The sequence below is a fragment of the Akebia trifoliata genome, chromosome 5 (assembly GCF_017979445.1).
Source record: "Akebia trifoliata isolate Shusen 1 chromosome 5, ASM1797944v1, whole genome shotgun sequence".
Taxonomy (NCBI): domain Eukaryota; kingdom Viridiplantae; phylum Streptophyta; class Magnoliopsida; order Ranunculales; family Lardizabalaceae; genus Akebia; species Akebia trifoliata.
This window is the reverse complement of record NC_141379.1, coordinates 32829033-32842212: the sequence shown is the minus strand read 5'-3', so window position 1 is coordinate 32842212 and position 13180 is coordinate 32829033. Positions and strand designations below refer to the sequence as shown.

Here is a 13180-nt window from a genome sequence, read left to right as displayed (position 1 = left end):
CATCCCTGCTTTGATTTGCTGTACAAGTATTGGTGAGATACATCTTATGTTTTCAGATTGATGACTTACACCTATCTCTATCATTTCTATTCTCTTGTAAACTATTAAAAAATGTTCCGACTGCGAGGAACAATCAACATCTTGTTGAATCTCATGTTCCATCCATGATCAATTGGACATTTTCATTAAATGTTACTCCTTTCTCCTCTCTTTCTTTTATTTCTTTTAAAATCCTTTCTATAATCTTATATGATTTTATCCTCATAATTATATAAATGAAAAATTAAAAATAGTAATAAAAATCTGAATGATATGAGAACTCGACATTGAAATAGATCATAAAAATTTTGTAGTGTCGAGGCTCGACATTGGAGTGTAACAGAACTATTGTTGAGGTTCAACATTACCTATCATTGAATCTTGACAAATGACTCTTCTGTAAATAAAAGTTGTTTGCATTGTCGAACCACAATGATTGTATATTAACTAGAGGTTCAACTATAATAGTATCATAGAGGTTTGATAATAAATTTTAAAAAAATTGTTACTCTAAGTAAATAAAACTTCCGTAATGTTGACCTCAACGATTATATATAAAGTAAAGGTTCGACGATAATTCTATTATGTTCCAATGTCGAACCTCGATACTGTAAATTTTTTATGATCTATGCCCTAAAAAATTTGCAAAATCATTGAGATTTTGGCTTCCATTTTTCATTTTCCATTTATATAATTATGAGGATAAAATTATACAAGATTATACAAAGGATTTTAAAAGAAATGAAAGAAAGAGAGAAGAGAGGGACAATATTTGATGAAAATGTCCAATAGATCATGGATGGAATACGAAATTCACCAAGATCAACAAGATATTGGTCGTTTCTCACAGTTAGATACTTTTGAATGATTCCAATAGTGCTTTCGTGGGTATTGGACTGAGAATGGAAAATTGTTAGGAGGGAGGAAGTTGTAATTTACAAAAGGTTTAATATAAAAAAAATGAAATGAAAGGTATTTTTGTCTAAAAACATGAGTTATTGTATCAAATGGAATATTTTTTAGTATTAAAAAAATATGGCTCTTTTTAGCCATTGTCATAAACTTATAGAATTTGTTTCTTGCGACATTTAAAAAAATGTACCAAAAAAGATTGATTTATGCGAGAACCCTAGGTAGTTGGAAATGAACATAACTATTGGTCCCATGATTTGTAGAAGAAAAAAATGCACGTGCCATGTCACATGCCTAGGATTTCTCTAGGGCTGACTTACATTCGTAGTTTTTATTCTAACATAAATATTGCCAGGTCAACTGGGGAGCGGCTAATATGGATAGAATCGAATCTTGCGTTATCTGTTAAAATATTTGCCAATCTAGATTTGCTAGAATTAAAGAGCTCTATTTGAATTTATGATGGTATTCGGTGCACAATGCTCAATAAAATATAACGCGTGAAAATTAAATGCATGAGCGGTGATGAGGGTAACATAGTCTTTTCACGATGTATCACGCTATTTAACTCAAAAGAGATTATGTAAAGAGGACACTAGAAAATACACCTTTTGGTAGCGCTTACAACTTTCTCCCCACAGATCAATTACTTGGTTTCAACTAAAATTTCTTTCTCACGTTGTTTTTCATTGTTGAAAGCCCCATCTTTATTGAATTTTGAGTTGCTTAATTCCATGGTAATCCTAAGAAAAATCTTTGATGATGATGACGATGATAAAGATGAGGATGGAGTTCAATTTGATGATCTGCTTTGCAAACATGAGGTCATTGGTCCGATCCCAACTTATAGCAACTAAACGCCAATAGGTAATATTTCTTTTGATGATTTATAGTGCTCAATGCCTTTCAAGCACCTTTTTTATTAATGAACTAATAAAACTCCCATTTTTATTTTTTTTGTTAAGTTATAAGTCAAATATGATTTTCAGAAGAATTGTGTTCATATGAGGTTATTAGGATCCAATCTTTTATGGGGTGGGGAGTCATTATGGGAAAACTCTATTGTTAATTTGTTGAAGGTCATTATAATACCATTTTTAGTATAGGAGCAAAAACCTAATCTTGCTTTTTCTCAGGAATTACCCCCGATATCATGCCTTCTATGTGGAGGGGGGAGGGGTTATTATTAACAAAACTTCTCTAGAGATTGAAAAACTAAACGGAATTAGGTTTTTGGGACAAAAATAAAGAGTCATGATTTTCTAACTAGAAAATATTCACTCGGTCTGTACTCAGTTGATGTGGCAAGATCACATAACCATAGATCTTATTCTTCGGGATACACAAAGAAAATATCAACGGTTCTGTGCTCGTCACGTCAATTGAGTAAGAATGGGTGAAAATTTTCAAGTTAAAAAATCATTAGCATAAAATAAAGAGTACTCGGTTAGAGATTGAAGAAAGAGGGTATTTAGATCATTTATATTAGTTTCTCGGTCAAGACAACAGTTGTGGAGTATTTCAGAAGTTTCTAAATACAGGGGTATCTCACATATTTACCAAAACTTTGAGGGATATGTCTACATCACCTTCAAAATGGATATGTGGGAAATATTGAGCCAAGCCGATTAAAAGTTTCCTATTTTAGAAACAAAATCTAGATTGGAGGATTTAATACATCTAGTACCACAACCCACGCCAGCTTGAAATACTCCTCGAGAAGCTAAAAATTTCCTTATGTGATTGTGAAGGATAAAAGCATAATAAATATACAATTAAAGATTGTAAAGAGAAAATGTATTTACATCCGAAAACTTATTTCTCAAAAAAGAATTAAAATAAATTTTCCAAAGAAAATGCCAAAAGAGAGTTATTTCAGTTTTGGGGGGGATAGTCCAGGGGAAAAGAGGGACTTTTCTGATTTATTAGGGATTAGTGCATTTTTTTTTCTAGAGATACAATTCTCTTGAAAATGCATACATCTCAACTTTGATGGAGAGATGCTAGTGTTTTCAAAATAAAATAAAAAAAGGAAAAAAAATTTATTTGTTTTTAAGAATATTATTTCCCTTAGGTTAGTTGGGAAAATGTTTTCCAGAATCAAACTTGTCCTGATACATTGCATGTTTTCCACCTGAGTCCTACTACCACTAAGAAATACTTCATCATATCAACTTTTTGCCTCAAAAAAATCATAGCCGTTGATTTAGATCTTGTTGAAGAAATACAATAACTCAGTAGTCTGTTTGGATGCAAATATATACAGAATAGTTGAATATTGTTGTATTAACGGTATGTGATGGTAGGTACTTTGGAATCCCACACCAACTTTTCCCATTTGGAATTCCAGTTCAGGAGCGTGCATGCTTTCATCTCTGTGGGTCTTGATTGAGGTAATTTTTAATTTTTTTTTTTTTTTTTTCAGATTTTCATGCAAGATCTTCAATCCTTCAGTTGGTAAAATATTAGTTCTTTATTTTGTGATATTTCAGATTGAATTTAATGGAACCAGTGGTGGTGGTGGTGGCATGTAATATGTTTAGACAGTACTGAAGAAGCTCATCAAACATCTTTTCATCCAAATACTTCCATCTTCATCTTCATCGTCGTTCTCAGTATTTGGATTTTCCTTTTCAACATTCTCACTAGAAGTAGTAGTCAAAGAATGAGAAGGTGATGATGAAGAAACAACTGTAGAATTAGGAGAGGATAATTGGCTCCTATTAATAATTAGTTCGTGGGGAAAGTATTATTGTGTTTGGATAGAGCTTCTTGACGACTTCTGCTCCTGCAGAGAGCTAGCAAACGTTTGGATAGATTTTTGATCTGGTGCGGAGAGGTTTTTGTTTTTGTGGGAGAGGTTTTTTGCTCTTTATTGAGAAATTTCAAGAATTTTTTTTGTTGCGAAGAGATTTTTTGCCCTTGTGCTGAGAGGTGTATCCACACAAGGCCGTAGTATTCAAGCTGCGCTTCATCCCACTTTTGTACATGTTGGATTTTTTCCTTTAGAATTTTTTCCATGTTTTAAATATTGTTTTTCTTTATATATATATATATATATATATATATATATATATATATATAATATATATATATATATATATTTTGGAATATTGCTTTGTTGATTAAGAGATCATGTAAGATAGTACAATTTTTCTTCTCTACATTACAACTTTTTTTTATTTTAGTTATAGATATTTTATACGGAAGTCCACCAATTTATTAACAATCTTCCATCGCTTTTTCAATTTTGTAAATTTAATTAGAGAAAAATCATGTGTTCTTAAAAGACCCATAAACTCAAATAGAGTACACTCCTGAGCATGGTTTTAAAACTCGTCCAAGATCGACATGTATAGCCTGAGTTAACTAGGTATTGGAGTTGAACGAGATCAACTCACAAGTCATTTTTTAAACTGAGATTTAATACCTTACAGTCAATATTTTGATTTTTTGAACGAGACGGCTCAAATGTATCAAAAAACTTGTCCAACACAACTTGGTATCGGGCATGAACAAGACGAGATGCAAAACCAAGTTTTAAAACCATGCTCCTAAGTCTAAATTAACACTACCTTACCCTCTTTGGATACATAAATGATTAACAATATGTCAACCTCATGTTAAATCTCTCAAAGATCGAGTCTGAAATTGCCTTAGAATGATATGGATGCCCCAAATATTTCAAAATTTTATTGTGAACTTTAGAATTGGTCTTAAGTGTGACTTATAAGTTACAGCTTTGTCATATTTAAAGGACAAATCTCTTAGATAAGTTGTTCAATATTTATCAGTCTTCACTCTTCCAAGTTTCAAATTTAAAAATCCAAATGGCGATATAATGCTTTTTTTTTTTTCCGTATCAATCTTATAGGACTGAAACCTGGGCAGGTTGCCTCGAATTCAACCCAATTGATGGGCGAGCTTCGGCTTATTTATGTAGAAGAGATGAGTTGAGCCCGGATTAGAATATCTCAACCCGATTTCAACTCAGATTGAGGGTATGAGCAGCTTGACTCAACACAAACCCGATGCTATTTACTAATATATAAATATTTTCATATTAATTATAGATTTTTTTTATTTAACTTTTTTATTCCATCTTATTATTATGACTTGTAGACAGTTGGTTATTATTAATGTCAACTTTGGTTTGGTATGATTTGTCAAAATATTATCCAAACGATGGATTTGGAGGTTGTATATGATTTTATTTACTAGTAATTTTGTTTTTGATGTTGTTTTTCTTTTTTGAAAATATAAAATTTATTTACTAATCAAAATGAAATTAGGGTTATTCAATGAACTCAAACCGTCCAAAATTACTTAACTCGGGCTAACCGGATCTCAACCCGATTATAGAAGATCAAGCTCGGCTTAAGCTTGGGTTAATGATCTTTGGCCCGATGGTCGGGTTGAGTTAAGCTCATGTTTGGGGTTCTTCTACGTGGGTTGAGCCTGGATTTACCCTCCAACCTGCCCAGGTTGCAGCCATACAATCTTATGATTGATGACATGTGTTTATAAAATGTGACGATGTATGGTCCTAGCTTCAATTGAAACATACAATACCATTCCCAGGGGCTGATTTAGAGTTGGAGTTGTAGGGGCACTTGCCCCACAAGAGTTTTCAAATTCTATGGATTAATGTGCTATTGTAACAGATTTTAGCAGCGAATAAGAAAATTTACCACTATTACCCCACAAAAAAAATTTCCACTCTTAGTTGCCCCCACATTTTTTTCTACTCTTGATTGCCCCCCACATTAGCAAAATCCTGACTTCGCCCCTGACCATGCCATGCTTGATTCATAAATATTCAACTTGGATCTTAGCTTCCTTTGCCCCACATCTCTAATTTAGAAGCAAAAGTATATGTTGTGGATCGTTTTCTTCTTGCACAACCATTTATCTTTTTAGATACCTGAATTTTTAATGGAATTCCAAGCTGACAAAGAAGTGAATTTACCACTAGGATTTGATGTCCACACCACACGATCGGAATAATGAATTAGTGGGGCCAAGAGTGATTGCAATTCCTGCAGTTAGAAGAGGATGGGAAGGGTATAGAATATCAACAAAGAGGTTATTCAACTATATAGGTGTTAAGGACAATTTCATGGGAGATGGTTTAGCATATTTGACAATTTTGTAACTCAGGGGGTATTCTCCCTTGTACAGTGTATATTATCCTTTTGTTTTAATTTCATTTGCTTGATTCGTGAAAAAAATATTCTCCCTACATATATTCAATAGTACAGTGGATTCATAATTGAAAATCTGGAAATCTGAGGATGGTTTTATTAGATAGATTTTCACTCATTCAAACATTTATCTTCTTTGTAATTTAGAACTCGTTCATGTGATTTTTAAACGAATCTGGTGTGGGCTTAGTTTTGATATTGTTTGCCTTCTTGATTGAAATGGGTATCTATAGAAAATGGTATTAAAGTGTTCATGTTAATTGATTGGTTTCGGTTTTGTATCTAATTTATGAAATACTTGAACAAGACTCGACGTTCCACATGGGTTTTTATGTATTCACCTTAAATATGTGCATCAAATTGTGGTTAATGTGTGGAATTGACATAAGCTTAAGGTATGATCTTAGACCATCACTTCATCTCCTCCAATTCATCATAGACATAAAATCATGAAGTATGGGATTGTTGGATAATGGCCAATCTACGTCACAATATAATATGTAGCACGAAAGGTACATTTTGGACAAAGTATCCTTTTAAAGACAAGTGTATCTTATCTCTTTTTTTATTCTCTCTATGTTCTAATGTGTATTTGATGAATGTTTGCCAATTACATTATGTTATAGATTTCAGCTTCTACTTCAAGATATTTCTTGGTAAAGAAGTAGTAGAGAGAGGCAAAAGCTTAGAATCTAGAAAATTGCATCCACGAGAATCTTGTTTGTTATAGAAGTAATAGAGAAATTGAATGAATTATATTTGTTTAATCCATGAGTGAAGAAGAATGAGAGGTGAAATCATCATTTCCTCATCACACGTTATTCGGTGTTGACTTCTCATAGTGGTTTCCCACACGAAAGTAGTCCTAACATGACTTATCAAAAATGTAATTTTGGACTTCCCGCAAAAGTTAGTTAAACAGAAGCTGTTACTAATAAGTTGTAACAAACAAACCCTAAATTACAACCAAAATTGATGATAGTGGACGAATGAAGCAAAATTTGAAAGTGCAAAAAGCATTTTACGCCCACGTTCTTTTCCGGAGTGGGGATTTGCTGTATTCCGTTTACCAAAAAAAATAGTATTTTTCTCTGTTAGTGAATAGAAGTCAGCCACGTGTCTTCAAGATATGAAAACTTAAAGTTTAAATCATAAATTTCTTTTTTGGACACGTGTCGTATTTTTGTTCAGTGAATAGATTAATAGCCTCATTTCATAACAGCAAATTCCCACACTCTTTCCCCACTCACCCCACGACCTCTTCCAGTCTTGAAAAAGGCAACAGAGACAATTACGGCATTTTCAGAGTCTGTGTTGGATCCTCGTAAGAGTCACTTGTAATCTCCACCACAACATTCTTCAAAAACCAGAAAAAGATCAACAACAAAGAACAAGAACAAGAATCCGCCATGAAAGCTCCATCTTTTACTTCTTTCACATCCATAACAACAAAAAAGCTCTTCTCTTTCTAATCTCTGTTGAAGCAAAAGAAAACCCATTTTTCAGTTTCCAAGAATACCTATTTATCTTTCTCAAAATGACTAAAAACCCATCTCCTCAAAGTCCAGAACCCATGACTTACTTCGACGTTCTGAAGAAACTCAGAAGTCTGAAACCTACTGAGCCTTCTTTTGGGATTCTTGGGTTCTTCTTTGTTACATTATTTTTCCTTTTATGTTGCTTCTTGTACTTGGATTACAGGATTGTTAATAGAGAATCGTTGTTTCACGAGCAGTCACAGATGTTTATGTGGTTGGGATTTAATGGGTCTGGTGGAGATGGGCATGTGGGATTTCTTGAAGAGGGAGGTGGAGAGTGTGATTTGTTTAGTGGGGATTGGGTTTGGGATCAAACGTTTCCGCTATATCAGTCGATGGATTGTGTGTTCTTGGATGAAGGGTTTAGGTGTTCTGAGAATGGTAGACCTGATGATTTGTACACTAAGTGGAGATGGCAACCCAAGGAATGTAACTTGCCCAGGTTCTCAATCTTTCCTTTCATCACTTTTTAAATCTTTCCTCCATTTTTTTTTTCAATTTTGAATTTTAATGAGTACTTTTTTTTTTTCTCATTTTTAGGTCCAAATTTCTATAAATTTGGTGGTTATGTGCTTGATTTTCAGGTTTTGTTTTGCTTCTCTCATTGGAGTAGTCAATGGTATTCTTAATAGTCTTGTCTAGATTTAGTTTTTAATTGGATTTTCCTATTTTCTTATTTGATGTTTTTGGATTTTCAAATTTGTTAAATCATGGGCTTCTTTTTTTTCTTTTTTTTTTAACTTTAGGAAATTTGAGGGGGGGGGGGGGGGGGGGGAATTGTTCAGATTCAGAACAGTAGTCTAATTTCTACAGCCTTATTCTGGGTGTCTGCCACTGTGAATTATGTTGGCTGGTGAACATTTTGATTTGTTTGGAAGTCTTTGAAAAAATACAAAGATTTATGTACTCTTTGTGCAATTCTTGGTGTATCTCTTTTATTTGGAGGATTGTTTTTTTATTTTGTAAATATTAAAAGCAAAATTTACTTAAGATAGAGTTGAATGGCGAAATAGGATTCATATTATCGACCTTGTTAATTGGGTTAAGATATGTATGATGATGATACTTGCTCAAAATTATTCTGTAAGCATCAATGCCTGATGATGATGATGATAAGCACTGATCACAGAGTGTTACAAGTGAATGGAGGTTTTCCTTACAAGGGGAATAAATTTCATTGCCCCCTTTTCAACGAAATTCTCTTCTGAGTCTGCATTTTGTACTCTTTCCATTCAATTTGCGACTTTACTTCGGGGTCATATTTAAGTTTCAAGTCATAAAAATTGACTTGGGTTTCATTCTTTGTTCGTCATCCCTTTCTCTTTAAGATTTGATGCAAAGACAATGTTAGAGAAGCTACGAAACCGTCGGATAGTTTTTGTTGGTGATTCAATTGGGAGAAACCAATGGGAATCCCTCCTCTGCATGCTTTCATCAGCAACCTCTGGCAATGATTCAGTATATGAAGTGAACGGAAACCCAATCACAAAGCACATGGGGTTCTTGGTATATAAGTTCAGGGACTTCAACTGCACTGTGGAATACTACAGAGTTCCATTTTTAGTTTTGGAGAGCCGACCACCAGCAGGAGCTGCGCAAAATGTGAAGACAACCCTGAAATTGGATCAAATGGATTGGACTTCTGCACAGTGGAGAGAGGCAGATGTGCTTGTCTTCAACTCTGGGCATTGGTGGAACTATGAGAAGACTATAAGAAGGTAATATAGTAGAGTAGTCTACCTGAAGTTATCTCTTTCTTGACTAGTAGTATTTTGTTTCTCTTCACTTCTTGAATACAGACTTGGGTCATTAAGCGGACTATTCTGGAAATATTAGCAATTTTAGAGGTGTTTTGGAATGAATGATCGAGATGGTTTTCAAAACTAACTGCTTATGGGAGACTACTGTATGACACGAAACCAACCAATACATGAAAACATCTAGGTGTTAGAGGTGTGGAAAGTTAGGCCTATAACTCTTTGGGGTCGTAGTACACCAACACACTCATCAGCCGATGTCCACGTTGACCCACTCTGTGGCGTCTTTTACTCTGGTATCTGCTTATAGTAAGGACAATTAAGCCGATATCTCTTTGAGGTTGCAACACTGTATAGGTTGGTGGTGGACCCACACCTAAGAAGAGATCATATGGTCAACAATAGCTCAGATGTCACTTGCATGCTAGGACCACTGATATCCGGTTTGGTGAACATATACTAGATCATTTGCACGTCAGTCATGGTGGAAGGTAAGGGGCATTATAGCACTTTAGCCTTTTTAATTGCTCAAGAAATTTGGGGTGGTTTAGACCGTTCTCTTATCAAAAAGGAAATTCTGGATTTAGTTTGGTTATTTGCTAGGTTTTAGGGGATAACTTTCAAAAAGACCCTCTTTCGCTGGTTGGCCAGCATTTTCTCTTACAAATCTTGGGCTTCATGGATCACTGGATTACTTTTTGGTTTGTTTAATTTAATTTTAGACCCATGTTTGGACTTTGTATTGTGCTGATATATATTCCTAAGCTATTGAGCAGTCTGGGGGAGAAAAATTATATCTGTGGTGTTCAATCAATGGACATCAGGAGAATTTGTACCCTTGTGGAATTATCTCTCATCATACAAGAAAAAGGCGACGTGAGTGTGAAGGTTGATTTTTAACATTAATTATGGAGAATATTGCATGTTTCTAAGCAAGGTTTAAAATCTCATTTCGGTACAATATTTTGGTCAGGAAATGAGACAGTCTTGAGCGAAACATTCCAAGACAATCTGAAACTTTCAATGTTTCGTTCCTATCTCTACCGGAACCGGGATGTTCTGCTGAAATATTCCAAAATGGCACAAAACTTTGAACCATCTTTCTAAGGACCCAACATTTATGTGTGACAATGGATTAAGCTTGTTTATGGATATAAGTTGCTATCTTACTTCTTGGTTCACATTTCTTGGTCAGGGGCTGTTATTTCCAAGAAGGAGAGCTTGTGAAGACAGAAATGAGTGTAGAAAGAGCATACAAGAGATCAATCGAGACTTTGTTTGACTGGATAGGCAGAGAAGTCAATATGAACAACACACAGGTCTACTTTCGCACCTATTCCCCTGTCCATTTCAGGTTTGTCTCATTGCCTATAAAGTTATCTTAGTGATACTTTATTTTCTTATTTACTTGTTTTTTTGCTCAAGTTTTCTTCGTTTCCATTTGATTCTATTCGGTTTCTTCACTTGTGTGATCTTTTATTATTTTAGAAAGCGCCAGCATAACGCAAAGGCCTATTTATGTGTATTATCCATTCACGTTTTTCTTTCAGAATTTCAGAGGGTCTTACCATTTCTTGTTAAAAATGTGAAAATCTAAACTTTGTTACTACAACAACAACAAAAGCCTTGTCCCAAGGATTTTAGAGAACCTAAAATTTGTTACATATTCTTTTTTAGTAAAACTGCACCAGAAGGCCACATAAAACAGTTGAATCAAGTTTATCGAAACACAAGTGGTGGAAAAATAGATTCCATCTACTTCAACGTAGTCTAGTAATGTCCTAGATCACTCTAGTAAACCTCAAGGGGTTATAATAACAACCTGATTTTTACAGAGGCGGGGATTGGAATACTGGAGGGAACTGTCACATGGAGACACTGCCAGGGTTAGGCGCATCACTGGTGCCATCCGAAACATGGGCACAGCTCAACACAGTCAATGAGATTCTTTCAAAGCATTCGAACAAGTCGCATGTGATGGAGATGATTGTACTGAATGTGACCCAGATGTCATCAAGGAGGAAGGATGGACATTCCTCCTTGTATTATCTAGGGCCCAAAACCGGGCCCGCCCCTCTTCACAAGCAGGACTGCAGCCACTGGTGCCTGCCTGGGATTCCTGACGCATGGAATGAGCTCCTCTATGCACTATTCCTCAAGCGAGAGGCCACTCGCATGCAAAATTCAACCATATCTTCTCGACCACAAGCACAATTGATGTAAAAAGTTTACTGATTACGCCCACATGATAAAAAAATGTGCAATATTTGGGAATTTGATCCATGCTTCTAAAGCTAAATCATCATTAATTTTTTGTGACACATTTGACATTTTAAGAGAGTTGCGACATTCTTAAAATTGTCAGATAGTCATCAAAAAGGTCTAGAGTTTCGGCTTCTTTTAAACCTGTGACAAAATTGTCATATTTTGGTTGCTAAGAGTACATGGAGAAGAACAATTGATAGATATAATTGTATCAGTGTATATATTCCTTTACAGTAAACTGGGAGGGATAATCTCTCCATTGTTTGTTGTAATATGTACAGGGAAAGACAGATAATATAGTTTGTTTTTGTTAACAGTTTAACTTTAGGACCCGTTTGGTTGTGTTTTATTTTGTAGCAAATTGCAACTTTTTTGTTTTATTTTTATTTATTTTGGAATCCTTTTGGCTCCATTTTATTTTGTGACATATAACTCTTATTATAATATGGATGTTTTTCGTGGCATCTAGTACTAAACCATGGCCTTGGAACCCCATTAAAAATAAATTACAAGTTTTCGCATAGGAACCTTCATAACTGGAAGTGATTCTGCATTGGAAGCACAACTGTCATAAATACTAGAATTTAAGCCATTTTATGATCTATATGGGGAGTGGGAACTACGGAAAAAACTTTGAAGAATCTACTTCGTTCCAAAATTTCTGTAGAACCCTCTTCTTTGGCATTTTCAATGAGGTATTCCAAATATTGACAAAAATATAAGAGTGTGAAATAAATATAAAATGCCACATGTCTTATACGCTTGGCATTTTCAAGGAGGTATTTCAAATATTGACAAAACGTCACGTGTCTTGTGACAAGGAAGGGTAACCATTCGTTTGGTGGAAGATTCTTGTTATTAGGAAGAATCGTGCTCGGGTGACATAAAGGTGACAAAAACTCGGGGTGGCATGCACATTATCATAGATGCTTTTCTGCAAATACGTGTAAAAAGCATCTATGGTTATATGCGTACCACCACATTATTTTTTTGTCATCTCCATTTGTGTCATTCCAGCATTTTCCTATTAGGAAACTTATTTACGAAGGACTTGGTGCTTGTGTCATGTCCAAATTAATACAAAATGTCAGACAGATATTACATTAATTTGAAATTTCAGATATGTTAAGAGACCTACAAAGCCTGATATTTCAATCGTATAAATTAATTTGGTTCAGGTATTGTTGGTAGATAAAAAAAATTGGTGGAATAGTATTTGATGTCCCTAGATTCGACTCAAATCCAATCAATCAAATCCTCTGAATGATATATTGGTTTGAAAATTATACTTTTAGATTTTTTTTTAAATATTATTTTCTACTTTATTACAACATGAATTCTTAAAAGAAACCCTTATGATGGTAAAATAGAATAGGATAAATAGCAATTAATAACGATGTAAAGCATTATATATTGGTCGGATATGACCTAAATCGAGCAACTCGGATCGGGTTGGGCTGAATCT

At 34.5% G+C, this 13180-nt stretch overlaps 1 protein-coding gene and 1 long non-coding RNA gene across 2 annotated transcripts; both read left to right on the top strand.

Annotated features, from left to right (window-relative positions):
• Nucleotides 1-1565: 1565 nt before the first annotated feature.
• On the top strand, nt 1566-3773 carry LOC147402320 (uncharacterized). The gene is made up of 3 exons (XR_015178248.1): nt 1566-1818; nt 3258-3344; nt 3444-3773. It is a non-coding gene; the product is annotated as an uncharacterized LOC147402320 (long non-coding RNA).
• A 3631-nt stretch (nt 3774-7404) lies between these two features.
• Nucleotides 7405-12037, top strand: LOC147402319 (protein trichome birefringence-like 11). The gene is made up of 4 exons (XM_086443930.1): nt 7405-8135; nt 9022-9411; nt 10646-10804; nt 11286-12037. Exons 1-4 carry the CDS (start codon nt 7693-7695, stop codon nt 11671-11673), a joined length of 1380 nt encoding a protein of 459 aa, XP_086300056.1. The 5' UTR covers nt 7405-7692; the 3' UTR covers nt 11674-12037.
• The last annotated feature ends 1143 nt before the right edge of the window (nt 12038-13180 follow it).